At 42.6% G+C, this 20,560-nt stretch overlaps 1 protein-coding gene and 1 long non-coding RNA gene across 6 annotated transcripts in view; one reads left to right on the forward strand and one right to left on the reverse strand.

Annotated features, from left to right (window-relative positions):
* Positions 1-20,350, forward strand: LOC110201736 (uncharacterized). Its single transcript, XM_020977580.2, has 5 exons — positions 1-440; positions 5,709-5,814; positions 12,062-12,188; positions 12,845-12,940; positions 17,391-20,350. Exons 2-5 carry the CDS (start codon positions 5,779-5,781, stop codon positions 19,994-19,996), a joined length of 2,865 nt encoding a protein of 954 aa, XP_020833239.1. The 5' UTR covers positions 1-440; positions 5,709-5,778; the 3' UTR covers positions 19,997-20,350.
* LOC110201801 (uncharacterized) overlaps positions 8,150-20,560 on the reverse strand; it is a 24,758-nt gene continuing 12,347 nt past the window's right edge. For all 5 annotated transcript variants that reach the window (XR_002322571.2, XR_013485635.1, XR_013485634.1 and 2 more), the window contains one exon: positions 8,150-8,801. This is a non-coding gene — a long non-coding RNA (uncharacterized LOC110201801). The remainder of the gene's footprint in view (positions 8,802-20,560) is intronic.

Below are 20,560 nucleotides of genomic sequence, written 5' to 3' on the forward strand. Positions count from 1 at the left end.
CGTCACTTCCTTTGCTGAAGCTGCCGCGGCAGCTCCGAGTGCCTTCCCTGGGCTCCTCTCCTTCTCGTCGCCACCTGCCTGGGCTGCGCGTCCCGGATCCGTGGTGAGCAGGAGCTAGGGAACCGGCCGGCAGAGCTGCTGTCGGAGTGGCCCAGTGGAGGGAGTAGGCGGAGCGCCAGCCGGTCTTCCCTGTCCCCTTGAAGTCCCGCCCCCACCCCGTGCGGGCACGCCCATTTGTCGGCTCGAGAGGGGCGGGGTGTGACAGCCAATCAGCTGTCCGGCCTGAGGGTGGCACTGGGCATGCGTGCGGTGGCCTGGCATCAGCCCTCCAAGGGCTATAAACACAAACGCATCGGTACTTGGGCTCCGGGGGAATGTAAGGCGCCGAGTTCCGGACCTGGAGGTCTGGAAGCCTTTCTGTAGGAGGCGAACCAGAGTAGGTGAGCTGGGCCAGGATGCCTGGCCTGGGGGACGGCCTGGGCAAAGGCTCCGAGGGGGGAAACGGGAAGGTATGTCACCATACAGGAATAAGGCTGGTTCAGCAAAGCTGGCCCTCCCGCCCTGGTCCTCCTCTGCTTCCATCCCCCGCTTCCGACCCTCTCTCCTCCTCCTCCTCCCCCATGTCCCATCATGAGGGGGCCCTCCCCCGCTCAGCTGACACCATCCCATCCCCTCCTCTTGCCCCCTGTCATCCCCCAGTCTCGCTTATTGACGGTCTCTCTCCCCCTCCACCCCGTGCTGGCTCCTTCCCCATTGCTTACAGACATGCCCCCGTCTCCCCACCCCCACCCTCTGCCCCCCGACTGTTGTCCTCTTTCTACTGTCTGTGGCTGAGCTCCTCCAAAAGGCGTCTGCCGCGGTGACCCCCCTTCTTCCCTCCGCAGAGTGACCCGTGGCCTCTGCTCCCTGACCCCGCCGCAGCCGGGACATTGTGCCTGCTCCCTCCGCCTGCATCCTCCTCAGTTCCAACCTCTAGGGTTTGGGGGACGCCCCTGTCTCCTGGTTTCCCTTTTACCTCCCTGACCGCTCCTCCTCAGTCTCCTTCGTGGCTGAAGAGAGATTCTTTGAGGCAGGAGCTGGTCAGTCAGTCGGTGGATGTCTGGGGATTGCTCTGAAGAAGGGGCCTGGATCCGTGGCTGAGCCAGGGTTCTTCAGGAAGTCCTCAGAGAGAAGGGGCCACAGGCTAGGGACCCAGATAACCTGGAGCTTGCAGGCTACTGGAACCTTCAGATCTTTTTCAGAATAGCAGATGCCTATACGTGCCCCCCCCCATCTTGTGCTTGTTCCCAAGTGCAAGACTTTACCTGGATCCCTGTTGAATTTCATCTTGTTAAAGTCACTGCGGTGAGGTAGCCCAGAGTTCAGCAAAGCGTGGCCTGACAGCCAAAGCCAGGCTGCTGAATGTTCCTGTGGGATGTGAGCTAAAAATGGTTTATACGTTTTAAGATGTCATAAATCTCTATTTAAACATGTAAAGCTATTCTTAGCATGTAGGGTACACAAAAAGGGGGGGAGTGGATTTGCCTGTTAAGATCCTTCTGGATCCAACTGCATAGATAGGCTTTTTTCATTCAACTGCATAAGCCCCACCCAGATTCCTGGGGCACCGCGCTCACACTGACTCTTTGAGCATTTAGAGATGTAAAACTTCCCTTAAGAACTGCTTTTGCTGCATTCTATAAGTTTTGGTATGTTGTTTCATTATTGTCTTTCTCTTAAATGAAATTATTGTTTCTATGATTTGTTGTTTGACCCAATCATTTTTTAGGATTAGATTATGTAGTTTCCAATTATTTTTTAGTCCATCTTTCCATGGCCCTTTATTACATATAATTTTTATTGCATCATGATCTGAAAAGGATGCATTTAATATTTCTGCCTTTCTGCATTGGATTCTGAGGTTTTTATGCCCCAGTACATGGGCAATTTTTGTGTATGTGCCATGTACCACCGAGAAAAAAGTATATTCCTTTCTATCCCCATTCAGTTTTCTCCAGAGGTCTATCATACCTAACTTTTCTAATATTCTATTCACCTCCTTAACTTCTTTCTTGTTTATGTGGTTAGATTTATCTAGTTCAGGGAAGAGGAGGTTGAGGTCCCCCCACTAGTATAGTTTTGCTGTCTATTTCTTCCTGCAACTCCCTGAACTTCTCCTCTAAGAATCTGGATGCTATACCATTTGGTGCATATATGTTTAGTAATGATATTACTTCATTGTTTATGGTGCCTTTTAGCAGGATGTAGTTTCCTTCCTTATCTCTTTTGATTTGATCTATTTTTGCTTTTGCTTTGTCTGAGATCAGGATTGCTACCTCTGCTTTTTTTACTTCAGCTGAAGCATAATATATTCTGCTCCAGCCTTTGACCTTTACCCTCTATGTGGCACTCTTTTTCAAATGTGTTTCCTGTAAATAACATATTGTAGGATTATGGTTTTTATTCCATTCTGCTATCTGCTTCCGTTTTATGGGAGGGTTCATCCCATTCACATTCACAGTTACAATTACTATCTGTGTCTTTTTCTCCATCCTTTTTTCCCGTTTATGCTTTTTCTCCTTTCTCCTTCCCCCCCCACTAGTATTTTGCTTTTGACCACCACCTCCTTCAGTCCCTCATCCCTTCTATTAGCCCTTTCCCTCTTCTTCCCCTTTACCCTTACTGCTTCTTCCCTCCCTTCTATCCCCCCTCCCTTTTCTTTCCCCTTTTCCCTCCTACTGCCTATAGGGCAAGTTAGATTTCTATACCTGTTTATGTTTTTCCCTTCTTGAGCCAAATCTGATGAGAATAAGGTTCAAACAATGCTCACCCCCTCCCTTCTTTCCTCTGCTGTAATAGATTTTTGTGTCTTTCCTGTAATGTAATTTACCCTTGTCTGCCTCCTCTTTCTCAGTACATTTTCTAAGATCAGATTAATCCACTTATTTGGATCCAGTTAACCCACTTGATTAGATTTTTTTTTATCATTACATCAAAGTCAACTAATACCCACCTTCCTTATGTATACCGTTTAACATGGTATAATAACAATACAGTTCTCAAGAGTTGCAAGTGTCATCTTCCCTTGTAGGGATGTAAAAGTTTGCCCTTATTAACAACATTTTGTATCTTTCTGTCCCATTTACCTTTTTATGTCTTTCTTGAGTCTTGTACCTGATGATCAGATTTTTTGTTGAGCTCTGGTCTTTTTATCAGGAAGTCCCCTATTTCGTTGAATATCCATCTCCTCCCTTGAAAAATCATGCTCATTTTTGCTGGGTAGTCGATCCTTGGCTGCAGTCCAAGCTCCTTTGCCTTATGGAATATCATGTTCCACGCTCTGCAGTCTTTTAATGTAGAAGCTGCAAGGTCCTGTGTAATCCTGACTGTGGTTCCATGATATTTAAATTGTTTCTTTCTGGCTGCTTGCAGCACCTTCTCTTTGATGTGGCAATTTTGGAATTTTGCTATTAGATTCCTTGGCATTTTCAATTTGGAATTTCTTTTAGGTGGTGAGCAGTGTATTCTTTCTATGGTTATTTTACCTTCTGGTTCTAGGACTTCAGGGCAGTTTTCCTTTATGATTTCCTGAAAGATACTGTCCAGGCTCTTTTTTTCATCATGATTTTCAGGTAGTCCAATAATTTTTAAATTGTCTCTCCTCAATCCATTTTCCAGTTTGGTTGTTTTACTGATGAGGCATTTTACATTTTCATCTATTTTTTCATTGTTTTGTTTCTGTTTGACTGATTCTTGCTCTCTCATAGAGTCATTAGTTTCCATTTATCCAATTCTAGTTTTTAACAGATTGTTTTCTTCTATTAGTTTTTGTACTTCCTTCTCCAATTGGCCAGTTGTATTTTTAAGGGATTTGTTTTCTTCAGTGTACTTTTTTTCCAGTTTGCCAATTGTGTTTTTTTAAGGACTCTTCTACCTCTCTCATTAGAGTTTTAAAATCCTTCTTGAGCTCTTCTAAGAAGGCTTTTTGGGCTTCAGATCGGTTCATATTTCCTTTTGATATTGCAGATGTGGGTTTGTTGACAATGTTGTCCTCTTCAGAATTTGTCTTGATCTTCACTCTTCTCATAATATGAAGCTATGGTACATTTCTTTTTACTCATGGTATTTCTTTATTCCCTGGCCTTTAAAGAGATTGAGCTCTCCTGCTGGGGAACAGAGGGCAGTGACCCAAGCTTCCTGTGTTGGGAGCCTAGGTTTTGGTCACTGGCTTTGTGTGCTGGGGCCTCTTATGTTGGCAATTGGAGGCTGTAGGGCTCTGGCGGCCTACCTAGTGTTGGGCTGGAGTCAGCAAGGCTGGAACTTTCAGGCAATTCTAGGTTGCCTGCTTTTCCTTCCCTTTAGCTTTCTTCAGCTCCTTTTAGATGGGTGTTGCAGGGTGTTTATCTGCCTGGGGCCCCTTATGATGCTGCCTCCCTCCTTTCTGCTAATGCATTGGGAGATTCCTTTGTGATAGAGTACAGAGGCATCTGGTGGTTTTCTAAGCTAGCCTCCACTGGTTCCCCCACCCTCATTGAAGCACCCATAGGTCCACGTGTTGGTGTTTGCCTGTTCTACCACCTGGGCTTCAGGATCTCTTCCTGGTTGACAGTTGGAGTTTCTGACAGCTTACCTGGTATTGGATTGGAGTCAGCAAGGCTGGGACTTTAGGAAGTCTCTAGGTTGCTTTCTTCAGCTCCTTTCAGATGAATGCTGCAGGGTACTTATCTGGCTGGGGCCCTTTGTAGTGCTGCTTCCCTTATTTTTGCTGGGGTGCTGCACTGCTGCTCCCTGTCTTTCTTCTAGTTCAGCTGTTCCAGGGTTGTTTTTTTTTTTTCTGGAGTGATATTTTCTGGGTTTTCAGAGGTTGATAGGGGAGAGTGAGAGCGATTACCTTTTTACTCCGCCATCTTGGCTCCCTGCAGCGGAACTCCTCCATTTTTCCATTTTGTCAGAACAATTTCCTATTGTGTCTTCAGAATTTCATTCTTCAGCACCTCCCATTCCTTCTGGACTAACATTTCTGAAGCATTTTGCCCCCTGGGGAACCTTACCTCTCCTTCCCCTGGACTCTCTGAAATTTGCTTTCATAATATCTGTGGTGTGTGTTAGACTATGCCCAGATTTCCTCTCCTCTTTTCTATTGAAAATTCTAGGCTGGAGGGATCACTTCCTTCCCAGTCCTTATCATTGCCACCCCAACCAACAGGCCCTCCTCGTGAATGACAGTCAGATTCAGAAAAGAATGTCTCTGGTTGGCTCCACTTTTGATACACTATAAAAGGCCATACTTTTGGCAGTGGTAGAGAGAGAGACAGATTCTGTTTACAGAGAAAGAGAGAGACAGAGGGAGGGAGAAAGAGAGAGAGGGGAAAGGAGAAAAGAGAGGGGAAGGAGAGAGAGGGGGAGGAAAAAAGAGAGGGGGGAGAGAGAGAAAGGAAGAGAAGGGAAAAGAGAGGGAGAAGGAGGAAAAGAGAGAGGGGGAAAAGGAGGAAAAGAGGGGGGGGAGAGAGAAGGGGACGAAGAGGAGAGGGGGGAGGGGGAGGAGAGGCAGCTTCATTTTTTACTCCCCTTCAGCTGGCACAGTGCCTTGTCCATAACACTTGTGTAATGAATCGAGCTGGATTCTGGGAAAGCCTCATAATTTCTTTTTTGGTTATTAGCACAGCGAGGAAGGTTGGGAACAGCAGGACAGGGTCACTGTTCCCCTCATGGTCCCTTTTCTTCCCCAGTTCTGCCTTCTGAAGGGTCTGCCCTTCTTCACCAGGAGGAGGTAGCTTTGTCTCCTTTGCAGAGGAGATAATGGCCCCCGGGCTTCTGGCAGCCGAGACCCAAAAGGTGAGTAGATGTTTGCTTTTTCCTCAAATATTCTCCTGGCATTTCCCATGTTTTCTTCTTGTTGTTCTCTTTTAAATGATTTTTAATCTATCTTTATCATATAGTCCTTTCACTCTTTCATTATTTAGCCTTCATTTAGGGCAGTATGTTTCCTTAATTTTTCCTTTATTGAGCTATGGTCTGTACAGCATATGTTTAAGATTTCTGCCTTTCCACATGGTTTATAAGTTTGTGTCCAAATATGTAGAGGTTATTTGTATAATTTGCCTGGGAATCTAAAAGGCACTTAGAATTGTTGGGATATCCATTTAGAAGTCATCATTGGTCTCTCAAATCCTGTTTGCTAACATACATTTAATTCATCTATAATGATGAATTCCTCTTTTTTATCTGTTGTTGTATATGATGCCTATGATTATGAGGTAACTTCCCTCCTTCTCTCTTAATGATATCTGTTTTCTAGAATTAATAATTGCACTTTCTCTTTTTTTCTATTTAGCTGACACAAATTTTATTTTATTCCAGCCCTCTACATTCAGCCTACATACATCCCTTCTCATTAGATGTTTTCATGTAAGAAGAAAATTTAGATTTTTGTTTTTTAGTGCATTGTAAAAACAATTTCCTTTTTGTTGATGAATTCAGCCCATTAATAGTCAAGACTGTAATTTTCAAAATAGGTTTTAAATCCATTAATTCTTGGTATGTTAATATTTCCTTTTTATCATGGCAAGGTACTAGTCTACTAACCTATTTGTTATTTTTCTTTTTTTTTCTTTTTTTCTTTTTTTATATATAAATTTATTTATTTTTAGTTTTCAACATTACTTCCAAAAGATTTTGAATTCCAAATTTTCATCCCATCTTGCCCCTCCCCCCACCCCAAGATGGCGTGCATTCTGAATACCCCTTCCCCTAGTCTGCCCTCCCTTCTATCTCTCCTCCTCCTTCTCTTATCCCCTTCCCCTTCTGTTTTCCTGTAGGGCAGGATAGATTTCTGTACCTCATTTCCTGTGCTTCTTATTTCCCAGTTGCATTTGGAAAATTTTTTTTTAAACATGTGTTTTTAAAACTTTGGGTTCCAAACTTTCTCCCTTCCTCCCACCCCACCCACCCTCATTGAAAAGACAAGCAACTCAATACAGGCCATACATGTGCAGTTATGCAAAACACTTCCATAGTAGACATGTTGTGAAAAACTAACTCTGTTTCCCTTAATCCTGTCCTGCCCCCCCATTTATTCTATTCTTTCTTTTGACCCTGTCCCTCCTCAGAAGTACTTCCTTCTGATTACCCCTTTCCAATCTGCCCTTCTCTCTGTCATCCCCCTCCTCTCTTGTCCCCTTCCTCCCCTATTTTCCTTCAGGGTAAGACAGATTTCCATACCCAATTGAGTGTGTATGTTATTCCCTCCTTAAGCCAAATCCTATGAGAACAAGATTCCCTCATTTCCTCTTACCTTCCCCTGTTTCCCCTCCATTGTAAGAACCTTTTCTTGTCTGTTTTGTGCTACATAATGTACCCCATTCTACCTCTCCCTTTCTCCTTCTCCTAGTATAATCCTCTCTCACCCTTTAATTTTATTCCCCAGATATCACCGCTTCATCTTCAACTCACCCTGTGCCCTCTATCTATCTATCTATCTATCTATCTATCTATCTATCTATCTATCTATCTATCTATCTATCTATCTCTATCTATCTGTCTATCTATCTATCTATACATACATATAATTTTTTTCCCTCCCACTACCCTAATACTGACAAGGGTCTCATGAGTTATAAATACCATCTTTCCATGCAGGAAGGTAAACAGTTCAGCCTTAATAAGTCTCTTATGATTTCTCTTTCTTGTTTACCTCTTCATGTTCCACTTGAGTATTGTATTTGAAAGTCAGATTTTCTATTCAGCTCTGGTCTTTTCATCAAGAATGCTTGAAAGTCCTCTGTTTCACTGAATGACCATTTTTTCCCCTGAAGGATTATACTCAGTTTTGCTGGGTATGTTATTTTTCTTAAAGTCCCTGCTTTTAATACCATCTAATCTAATCTTAATCACTTCTCCTACCTAAACCTTTTATAAACCTAAATAACTTTAATTGAGGCAGCTGTGGTACTGGATAGAGTTCTGGACTTGGATTCATGAAGGCCTAAGTTCTAATATTGACTCAGACACTAGCAGTATGACCCCAGAAAATCACCTTAATCTCCTTGAGCCTCAGTCTTCTCATCTATAAAATGGGGATAATAATGGCAACTACCTTACGGAGTTGTGAGGATCAAATGAAAGACTGCATGTGGTAAGCTTTGCACACCATCAAGTGCAACGTCAATCATCATTTTAAACTCTTATTTTTATTGGGATCCTTTGTTTTTACATCATCTTTATTCTTGACATGTCCTCCTGCCATCTCATACTCAGTGAGTTATCCCCTCATAACAGAGATTTTTTTTTTTAAAGAGGAAAAAGGTAGTTCAGCAAAACCTGGCACGCCTTACAGTGCGAGTCATCTTCCACGTTCCTCATGGAGGGAGGGAGGGAGTGGGGCCAGGGGGACACTTCTTCTTCATCTCTGTTTCGGAGCCAAGCATGATGGACGCGTGTGTCGGGTGAACAAAAACTTCTCAAAATGAGACTTGAAATCTGTGACCAACCATGTGAAAGAGCGCTCCAAAACACTAGTTTATTATTAGGTTTCCTTTCACAGACCTCCCATTTTTTTGTAATCAAACATTTCAGTAATCTTCCGTGATCCTTTCTGTCCTGTCTTAGGTCTTCTGTTCATATTGTGATGGATATCTCTCTCCCTGCTCCTTTGATTGTTTATACTATGACTTCTGATGAGATAGCTTAGCCCAGAGGAGAAGAGCTGACCTGGAGACCAGGTTTCCAGCGTACCAGTGACCCAGACTGGCTCTAGCACCTGGGCTGGTTCTTGATGTTGTGTTTCTAGTCTGTTCCGTTGATCGGGTTCTTCCCCAGGGAATCTGCCATCAGAGGGGAGGACATCAGAAAGTGAACATTAGGGGAGTATAAAAAAAGGCTGAAATCACCAGCGACCTCAGGATGAAGGAAACTCAATTAAAGACCCTGAGCATGAGCAGATGCTTTTGAGAAGGTAGGGGCAGTGAGGCGGTGCAGTGGATAGAGCTCTGGCCCTGAAGTCAGGAGGACCTGAGTTCAAATCCGGCCTCAGACACAATACTAACTAGTTATGTGACTCTGGACAAGTCACTTAACTCCGGTTGCCTCACCAAAAAAGAAAAAAAGAAGAAGAAGGTAGTAACAGGAGAGACTGGCCTCTAGATGATGTAAACTAGTCCTGACCTCTATGAGTAAGTGTTTCAAGACATAAGAAAATGAATCAGCACCTCATGAGAGAAGACCTGTGGATTCCAAGAAATCTTGGAACGTTAGAAGCTGCGGTTTCTAAATGGTTTAAAAAAGAGGAAAAAAAAGAATTATAAAGGCAGAATTGGTGGCTTCCACAGCAGAAATAGTTGTCAGACTATTGAATCCACTCTCAAAAGAAAGGCAGCCAGGTGGCATAGTGAACAGAGTTCTGGGCCTGGAGTCAGCAAGACCCAAGTTAAAATCCAGCCTCAGACATATGCTAGCTGTGGGACCCGCAGAAGTTGCTTCATCTGCTTGCCTCAGCTTCCTCATCTGTAAAATGGGGATCATAATAGCACCTGCCCTCCTGGGTCACTGTGAGGATCAAACGAGGTAATGTTTGTAAAGTGCTTAGCACAAGCTCCTGGAACACAGTAAGCGCTATGTAAATGCTAACTATCATCATTACTACTGTGAGAAATAAAAGAGGATAACGGACTGGGAATGGGACCATTCAGAAGCGAATGCCAGTAACATGAAAAGTAGAGCCCCACAAGCAAAACTCGGCGATCTGGAAGACGAGCGTGTAGAAGCAACTTAAGAACTTGAAGTCTCTTAGAAGAATGAGGCGAATGAAAAGGCCTAAATGTCATAAGAAATAATGACAGCCAGCAGCCTGGCGGTGCCCTCTGTTTTCAGGTTTTCTGCGCCATTTTCTTGCAGTTAGCCGTTAAAATGTGGTGCTCAGATTCCACTCATTCTTACTTTGCCGATTGACCCACGATGCGCAGATGTCTGACTGACTCTGAGGCCTGTGAGAGGCTGGGCCACCATCAGCATTCGTCCTGCTCCTTCTTGTCTCTCCCTCCGTCAGCTGAGCTGCCATCCCCTTCAGGGAGGCCCCTGTGTCCATGAGATTTGCATCTGCTTTTTAATACTGTTTTTTGTTACACACTTAATCGTTAGCAGAAGCAAACTTTTCTATATAGAGAACAAGAGAGAAGTGTTGCTTCAATCTTTGTGTCTCCTTCACCCTGCACAGTGCCCGTGGGTGTGTGCGTGAGCTTGAGTGTGCTCCTATTTCTGTCATTTCCCGCCAAGTGATGCTGGTAGGCCCCAAAGGATTGTAGTTGATCATTCTTTGTTCTCCAAGAGGACCAGTGACTTCACGAGGGTTATACCTTGACTTGCATGGGAATTGGATTTAAGTGAGGCAGAGCTGCCCAAAGTCATCCGCCTCACTCTCTCCTCCAGTCGCTGGAGTCCAATGGCTAGACAAAAGGCTCAAAGCAAAACAAGCTGGGTGGTGCTGTAGTGCACAGGGGGCTGGGCCCAGACACTCACCAGCTGTGGGGCCCTGGCCAAGTCCCTTAATCCTGTTGGCCTCAGTTCTTCATCTGTAAAATGAGCTGGAGAAGGACATGGTAAACCACTCCATTATCTCTGCCAGGAAAACGCCGATGGGTCATGAGGAGTCGGATAGGACTGAAAATAACTGGACAACAAGCGTGTCACCAGAAGCCAGGAGACCATGATTTGTCATCATTGTTCCAGCACAGCACTCAGTCGAGCTATCCCCCTGTCTTTTCTGCTTCACCCGTACTAAGTTTGTCCTCATGAGGCCAACACCAAAATTGCTTGATGTATGCGGCGAATGCCTAGTAGATGACTGATCTAATAATAAGAAGCAGTCTCCTTCGATGCTGTCTACGAGGGGCTGCCATCTCTTTGCCAGCACCATGCCTGCCCTCAGACCCCTCATGAAGCCTAAAAGCATGAAGAAGAGAACCTCAAACTTCATCCCACCCCCATCAGCATGATACTTCAAGACCCAAGTGAAGTCGGCATAAACCAGGAGCTGCTGATAACAGGGTGCAAAGACAGGTCTGGATCCTGATGCCCAGTGTTGATTATGGAACCAGCAAGAAGATGCGGCACTCGCTGCCCAGGGGAGTCAGGAAGTGTGGAGTACACGTTGCTGAAGAGCCAGAACATTCCTAATGTGCAGAGATTCATTGTAAGAATCACCAAATTATGGAGCTCGCCATTCCAAATGCTCTCTGGAGGAGTGGAGAAAGAGTGAGCGGCTTTCTGCTTTTTTATTTAAACAAAACAGAACTCAAACTAGCAGGAAAAAAGTAGCAAGTCAAAGGCATTACATAATTGTGTCCCCTGGTGAGAACTCATCTATCGTCTGAACTTGGGCTCTGAAGCAAGAGACAACAGGCTATAATAGAAAGAGCAGGGGAATGAACTGGCTGTCAGAACTACAAGATCCATCAGCTTCCTACTTAGCCTTTCCTTAGCTTTATAATCTCTAAAATGGGCATAACGTATGTTGTATACCTGCCTCATAAGGTTGCTTTGAGTGGAGTACTCTGAAAGCCCCAAATTCTGATTAATATGAATTATTATTGTTTTTCTGTTTGATAATTCAGAGTCTCTTACTGACTGTGTCACAGAGGAGGTACTAGAAGATTCTTCATTACAGACTTGATTCTCCAGCCTTCTCTGTCTCCTTGACAACCAACTTTTCTCCCTGGAGAAATCTTCCCCCAGAGGCTTTGCTCTTCTAATTGACCGTTGCCTCCCCTGGACCGCTATTTCAGGAGGGCCTTCGCTCTGCTCCTGACAGCTCTCTGACCTTCTCTTTCTCTGTGACATCTGCCTTTTCCCCAAGTGGGTACTCCTGTCTCTGCAGACCACCCCCACTTTCTGTGTTGTCTTCCCCTGTTAGAATATAAGCTTCTTGAAGGCAGGGTCCCTAGTGCTTAGCACGGTGCCTGGAATAGGGCTTCTGTTTAATACTTTATTTACGAAAGCCTGAATAGTCAGAGCTAATCTGTATGGTTCCTGTGAAAAGGCACGTCTCTTCCAGGTTTGTATCAGGTAAAAGCACATTTCTTTGTTTTAGGCATCAGTGACCTTTGGGGACGTGGCTGTGGACTTTACCCCCGAGGAGTGGGCGCGGTTGGACCTTTCCCAGAAGGAGCTGTACAGGGAGGTGATGCTGGAAAACTACAGGAACTTGGTCTGCTTGGGTGAGGACCCTGGCTGCCCACTGGAGGGGGGAGTTGTTTGGGGGTAGCAGAGGAATGAACACTTGTTAGTTGACGTGCACAGAGGTTCCTGATCCTTTCGTGACGAAGAGACAGGACACGGGGGCAGCTAGGCGGCACAGTGGATAGAGCACCGGCCCTGAAGTCAGGAGGACCTGAGTTCAAATCCGGCCTCAGACCAAATACTTGACACACTTACTAGCTGTGTGACCCTGGGCAAGTCACTTAACCCCAATTGCCTAAAAAAAAAAAAAGATAGGATGCGTGTGCTGTTAGCTCATAGGTGAAAGATTTTGCTTTATACACCTGGAGACTGGTTCCTTGACTGTGGCCCATAAGGTTTAAGTTCCTGCACTCCCTGTTCCTCGTAATGTAATCCTCCCCTCAATCGCGTGTATGCCTGACATACACGGATGATTCTTCTCCTCTTAGCAAGGAGCGGGTCAGACAAATGACTTCTTTTCCTTCATTAGAGCCTGTTTTGTGCCCGTTGTCCCCAACCCACTCAGCAGCACGATACAAGACGATGCCTGTAGCCCTTCCTGCAGGTAACCTGTGACCTGCCCAGAGGGCCAGGCTTTAGGGCTGAATCCTCAGCTGATTCTCTGTCCTCACCCTTCCCCATTTCCAATGAGCAGGACTTGCAGTTTCAAAACCAGAAGTAATCTGCCAGTTGGAGCAGGGGGGAGAACCTTGGATTCCTGAAGGAGAAGGCCCAAGATGTATGTGTGCAGGTAAGTGGTGGACTGGGCAGATGAGTCATTGTGCACAGGAATGTTCAGCGGGGAGCTCTCCAGGCCGTCAGGAGGCGCTGAGGCTGCCTGTCGGGAGCTCCTTCAAGGCGTCTTATCATCTACTGAATGAAAGAGGGGTCTCAGACCCAGGTCTTCGGCTTCCTGCTCCACCTCATTTCATTCTGCATTTCCATAAAGCACCTGTTGTTCTTGAGTCATTTCGGTCTTGTCTGACTGGGACCCCATTTAGGGTTTTCTTGGCAGAGATACTGGAGTGGTCTGCCATTGCCTTCTCCAGTTCATTTTACAGATGAGGAAACTGAGGCAAACAGGGTGAAGTGATTTGCCCAGGGTCACACAGGTAGTAAGTATCTAAGGCCAGATCTGAACTCAGGAAGACAAGTCTTCCTGCCTTCAGCCCAGCATTCTAACCACCGAGTTCAGATCTGGCCTCAGATATCTACTGTCTCTCTAATCTTGGGCAAGTTATTTTACTTCTGTGGGCCTCAACTTCCTCAAATGTGAAATGAGGATAGACAATAGCACCTTCCTCCCAGCGTTGTTGTGAGTATCAGATGAGATCAGAGTGCTTTTTAAACCTTAAAGCATGGTGTAAGTGTTTAGAATCATCATCGTTGCTATTGCTACGATCATTACACACGTGGGTCCTTTTCTTCTGTCCAAGGACGTGCATGTTTCGTGACTTTGGGGCATCGCTCCCAGTCACTTCTCAGAAGAGCTGGTCTGATTCACAGTGCCACCAACAGCATCTTCTTTCCTGTAGAGATCGTCTAACACTTGTCAGTTTCCTTGTTTTGGTCACTTTTGCTAATCTGATGGGTATGAGAGAGATCCTGAGAATTAGTTTAATTTGCATTTCTTTAATTTTCATGTGGCTGTTGATGGTTTGGATTTCTTCCTTTGAAAATTGCCTCTTGATAGGCTTTTGCCATTTACCAAGTAGAGAATGGCTCTCACTCTCACAAACCTGAATCAGTTCCCTATATGTCTGCAAAGTGAGAGAGTCGCTACGTAGATTTCCCAGTGAATCGTCTCCCTTCTAATTTTAACTGCATTTGTTTTGTTACAAAACCTTTTTAATTTTATATAATCAGAATTGTCCATTTTGCCTTCTATGCTCCTCTGTCCTTGTTTCATCAGAATTCCCCCAGTCCATGGATCTGAAAGATAACTTCTTTCCTCCTCCAGTTTGTCTGTGCTGTGGTCTTTTAAACTTAAGTAATATATCCATTTCAAGTTTATCTTGGTATAAAGTATGGAATGTTTGTCTAAATCTAATTCCCTCCAGACTGCCGTCTGGTTTTCCCAGGACTTTTTGTCAAATAGTCCTTATCCCAGTAATTAGTGTCTTTGGGTTCCCTGAACACTGGATGAGCCTACAAGATTTATTTGCTTCTGTATGTTGTGGATCTGATCTGTTCCACTGATAGGTCTGTTTTTTAACTAGCACCAAGTCATTCTGAAGATCATTAATTTGTAGTATACTTTGAGATCAGGTATTGCTACATCAGTGCCTTCCGCTTTCTCGTCATTATTCCCCGTAGCTTTCTGGCCCTTTGTGCCTACAGATAAATCATGTTAATTTTTGTTCTTTTTGGCGAGGCAGTCAGGGTTAAGTGACCGTTATGTTAATTTCTGTCCATCTCTGTGAAGCAGTCTGTCAGTGGTTTTGTTGGCAGAGCACTGAATAGGTAAATTAATTTTGGTAATATTGTCATTTTTATGATATTGGTTTGTTGTACACCTGAGCAACTAATGTTTTTCCAATCACTTAGTTCTTTATTCCATAAATGATGCTTATTTACAAACCCTAACTAGTGTTTGTATTTGTATATAGTTCCTGTGTATGTCTTAATAGGCATATGCTGGGCTTTATTGGTAGCATGCAGGAATGCTGGTTATTTATCTGAACTTTTTGTTATAGCCTTCAAATTTGTAAGTTATTTCAGTTAATTTTTCAGTTGACTCTGGGGTTTTGTAAATAAATCATTGCGGTGTGTGCCAAAAGCAATACAATACTTTGGTTTCTTCTTTGCCTATGCTTATTTCCTCAATTTCCTTTTCTTCTCTTTTGTTCCTAATTGCTATCACTAGCATTTCTAGCATTACATCAAATAATTGTGGTAATAATGGACATCCTTGCTTTGCCCTGATCTTATTGGAAATACCTCTAGCATATCCCCATCACATATTACGCTAGCTTGTGTTTTAAGTAGATACTGCTCGCCATATTAAATTAGAAGGGTCCATTTATTCAAATTTTTTTAGTATTTTAGGAGAAATGTTGCATTTGATCAAAAGCTTTTTCTGCATCTGTTAACACAATCATGCTTTTTTGGGTTGTTCTCGTTATTAATATAGTCTGTGATGTTTGTTGTTTTCCTAGTCTGAATCAGCCTTACATCTCTGTTACAAATCCAAACTAGTCATCATATATAATCTTTTTAGGTGTTGCTGTATAGTCTTTGCTGATATTTTACCTAAGATTAGGGATATTGACCTATAGCTTTCTTTTTTATGTATTGACTTTTCTAGTTTATATATCAAGACCATGTTTGTGTCAAAGAAGAAATTTGGTAGGATCGCATCTTTCCCTGTTTTTATAAACATTTTCTGCAATATTGTGTTAATTATTATTTGAATGTTTGCCAAAATTCACAGATTTTAGGGGCAGCTAGGTGGCACAGTGGATAGAGCACCAGCCCTGAAGTCAGGAGGACCTGAGTTCAAATCTGGCCTCAGACCAAACATGACACTTAATAGCTAGCTGTGTGACCCTGGGCAAGTCACTTAACCCCAACTGCCTAAAAAAAAAATTCACAGGTTTTTTGTTTTAGGAGTTCTTTTGTGGCTTGTTCAATTTCTTTTTCTAAGTTTTGGTTATTTAAATTCTCTACTTTTTGATCTTTTAATCTGGGCATTTAATTTGTAAATATTCATCCATTTAATTTGTCATTTTTATTAGTGCATAATTGGACAAAATAGTTTATACTCCTGGTTTTTACACTAGGATTGCTTGGAGGTCTTCTATTTCATCGATGGTATGGTTCCCCCTGTAGCGTTACATTCAGTTTTGCTAGGTTGGTTACTCATAGTTGTTGTACGCTTAAATCTTTCGCATTTTAGAATATTCCAAGCTCTATTCTCCTATTTAATATCAGCCAAATCTTATACAATCCCTCCTGTGGTTTCTTCATCCTTGAATTTTTTCTTTCTTTCTGAATGCTTGCAATATTTTTTCTTTGACCTGGATGCTCTGTTTTTTGGCCGTGATGTTATTGGGGAATTTGGGTGGGGGGTTTTGTTTGTTTAGGAGGAGGCTGGTAGATTCTGCTCTCTGGTTCCAGTATTTCTGGGCAGTTTTATGATTTCTTGAAATACAATATCTAGACTCTATTTTTTTGGTCATGGTTTTCTGGAAGCATAATGATTCTTCAGTTTTTTTTTTTCTTCTTTGATGCTTGCATCACTTTTTAATATAAATTACCTTATATTTTCTTCTGTTTTTTCAGTCTGTTGGTTTTGTTTTACTATTTCTTGTTTTCTCAGAATCATCCATTTCTGTTTAGTCTAATGCAGTTGTCAGGAAGTCTTTTACTTGGGTAAGGCAGGTAGGTGGTGCAGTGGACAGAGCTCTGGACCTGCAGTCAGGAAGATCTGAGTTCACATCTGGGCTCAGACTCTTACTATCTGTCTAATTCTGAACAAGTAACTTAACCTCTCTCTGCCTCAGTTTCCTCATCTGTAAAATGGAGGTAATAGTAATGCCCACCTCTTCAGATTGTTGCAAAGATCAGATTAGATGATGTTTGTAAAATGCGCGGCACAGCGCCTGGCACATAGGAGGCACTTAATAACTTTCTTCCCTGGCCTCCCGATTTTAGTTTCTGAAAACTAGCTTGTTCATTAGATTCATACATTACAGACACATCATTTGGACATTCAGTGTTCATGGATAGATTATGCCAACCTGATAAAAATGACAGTACTACTTAAGTTAATTTGTGAATTTAAAGCTATGCCAATCTAATTACAAAGGGAATGCTGGGTAAAAACATATCAAATTAATATAGTGAAATGAAAGGTTGAGAGCACTAAAAGGAATCATCTGTAAAGCTAGGGATGATAAAGAATCTAGCATTGCAGTAACTCAAGATTATCCTGTAAAGCAGGCATGAAAACTACTTGCTATTAGTTTTAAAAGACAGAAAAGTTGGTCAATGGCATGTACCACATAAGGAAGACCTAAAAGTATATGCATACAGTAGTCTCATGTTGTATCAACCCAAGAACAAAACTAATGGGGACTTTGATATGAGCTGCTGGAAGAAAATTTGCTGAAAAATCTGGTTAAATAAAATTTTTTAGTGGATACACAGAAATATGTTGATCCAGGACTATAATTATTTACATTTTTCATTTCTTTCAGATTGGAAGACTCAGCAAGAATCAATGGAATCATCTCAAAATCTGGACATTTCAGTGGAAGAAACATCACTGGAAAGACTTGTAATGGATGGTTCCTTTTTCTCCAAGTTGAGAAAAGCCCGGGAATGGGATGCCAGCTTAGAGAGGCAAAAAGACTCCAGGGAGAAACATTTCTGGCCAGTCAAAACCACGCGAAAGAAACTTGCTGGCATATCAAGAAACCAAGAACGTAATAGGCATGGTAGAGTCTTTAATCCTGGGCTAGTGCTTTTCCCGCAGCCAAGAGTAGGAAAGAGTCTCAGTATGTGTGACACACACAAAACGAGCTTCAGACAGTATGCAGATATAAGAAAATGGAACGGAATGTGCTCAAAGAAAACCTTTTCTAACTGTAATGAAAGCAAGAAAATTTCGAGGTATGATTCAGGCCTTACTGAAAATTGTAAAATATATACTGGAGAAAGGCTTTTTGAATTTAATGAATGTGGGGATACTTTCCATCAGAGCACAGGGCTGACTGAACATCAAACAATTCACTGTGGAGGAAAACCTCATAAATATAACATATCTGGGAGGGCTGATAGACTGACAACTTGGTTTACTCAGCATCAAAGAACTGATCTAGGAAAGAAACCTTATGAATGTAATATATGTAGGGAGGGCTTCAATCAGAGGGCAGAACTTACTAAGCATCAGTCAGTTCATACTGGAGGGAAACTTTATGAATTTAATAAATGTAGGCAAACTTTCCAGTGGAAGTTAGCTCTTACTCACCATCAGACAAGCCATGCTAATGAAAAATGTTATGGATGTAATGAATGTGGGAAAGTATTCCATCAGAAGAGAGGACTTATTCAACAGCAGAGAAGTCATACTGGAAAGAAACCTTATGAATGTAATGAATGTGGTAAAGAGTTCTCCCAGCAGGCAGGACTTACTAAACATCACACAGTTCATTCTGGGGAGAAACCATATGAATGCAATCAATGTGGAAAGGCCTTCCGACTGAAAGACCAGCTTAATGAACATCAGAGAATTCATACTGGAGAGAAGCCCTATAAGTGTAATGAATGTGGCAAGACTTTCTGCAGGCGTTCTAACCTTAATGAACATGAGAGAATTCATACCGGTGAGAAACCTTATGAATGTAATGAATGTGGGCAGACCTTCCCAAGGAGGTCAGCTCTTACCAAACATCAGAGAATTCATATGGGTAAGAAACCTTATGAATGTAATGAAGATGAGACAACCTGTAGCCAGAACACAAAACTTACTCAACACCAGAGAATTCATCATGGAGAGAAACATTATGAAAGTGACCAGCAACAAACAATTCCCAATTGTGAGAAACCTTATGAATGTGATAAATGTGGGAGATCCTCCTGCAGGCCGTCAAGCCTTACTGGACATGAGAGAATCCATACTAGTGAGAAACCTTTTGACTGTAATGAATGTGGTAAGGCCTTCTGCTGGAATACGGCTCTTATTAAACATCAAAGAATTCATGCTGGTAAGAAACCTTCTACATGTAATGAATGTGGAAAGACCTTCAGATGGAGTACAGCTCTCACTAAACACAGGAGAATTCATACTGGCGAGAAACCTTATATATGTAATGAGTGTGGGAAAGCCTTCTGCAATCGATCAAACCTTATTGAACATGAGAGAATTCATACTGGGGAGAAACCTTATGAATGTCATGACTGTGGGAAGGCCTTTTACTGGAGTACAGCTCTTACTAAACATCAGCGAATTCATACTGGGGAGAAACCTTACGAATGTCATGACTGTGGGAAGGCTTTCCGATGGAGCACAGCTCTTAACAAACATCAGAGAGTGCATACAGGTGAAAAGCCTTATGAATGTCATGACTGTGGAAAGGCCTTTTACTGGAGTGCTGCTCTTACTCTCCATCAGAGAATTCACACTGGTGAGAAACCTTATGAATGCAGTGAATGTGGAAAGGCCTTCCGCTGGAGTGCAGCTCTTAATAAACACCAGAGAGTTCATACTGGTGAGAAACCTTATGAATGCAGTGAATGTGGGAAGGCTTTCTACTGGAGCATAGCTCTTACTAAACACCAGAGAAGTCATACTGGTGAAAAACCTTATGAATGTAATGAATGTGGAAAAGCTTTCCAACTAAAAGGACAACTTAGTCAACATCAGACAGTTCATACTGGTGAGAAACCTTATGAATGTAGTGAATGTGGAAAGGCCTTCAGCCGGAAGATAAGACTTATTCAACATCAGAGAATTCATACTGGTGAGAAACCATATGAATGTGATGAATGTGGAAAGGCTTTCCGACTTAAAGGACAGCTTAATCAACATCAGATAATTCATACTGGTGAGAAACCTTATGAATGTAATGAGTGTGGGAAGGCATTCACCCGAAAGGTTAGACTTATTCAACATCAAAGAATTCATACTGGTGAGAAACCTTATGAGTGTAATGAATGTGGGAAGGCCTTCCGAATAAAAGGAAAACTTAGTCAACATCAAACAATTCATGCTTCTAAGAAACTTTATACATGTAATGAATGTGGGAAGGCCTTCAGTGAGAAGATAAAACTTATTCAACATGAAAGGGTTCATACTGGCTAGATTATAAATATGATGAATGTGAGGTCTTCCCTTTGAGTACCTCTATTATGGAACACCAGAGAATTCATACTGGAGAGGAGCCTTGAGTATAATGAATATGGGAAGGCTTTTAGTCATGGTTGAGAACTTTAAAAATATCATGGGCTTCATACTAGAAAGAAAATTATAATTGTTAAATGTGGAGGGTGGGGGAACTGAGTCTAATGCCTGTTCACACAACTCAGTAAGCATAAGAGAATTCATGCTGGAAAGAAGTAAAATGTGGGAGGGAGTGCTTCTTAATCAAACTCCTTTCTAAATTTTTATAGTCATATTTTTTAGAAACCTTGTAGATTTAATAAACATGGAAAATACTTTGTGAGGTCACATCTTAACTATATTTCAAAGAATTCACTCTGGTGAGAAGCTGCTTATGGGAATGCTGCCAGGGGCAGGTCAGATCTTAAATTACAAAAGAAAATTCATATGGAATGTATTCAATATAGGATGGCTGTCAGTTGGGGTGAAGGGCTTATGGAGCAAGACAGTTCATACTGGACAGACCTTAACAATATGATGGACATG

The sequence above is a fragment of the Phascolarctos cinereus genome, unplaced genomic scaffold (genome assembly GCF_003287225.1).
Source record: "Phascolarctos cinereus isolate Bilbo 61053 unplaced genomic scaffold, phaCin_HiC Scaffold_4;HRSCAF=312, whole genome shotgun sequence".
Lineage (NCBI taxonomy): Eukaryota > Metazoa > Chordata > Mammalia > Diprotodontia > Phascolarctidae > Phascolarctos > Phascolarctos cinereus.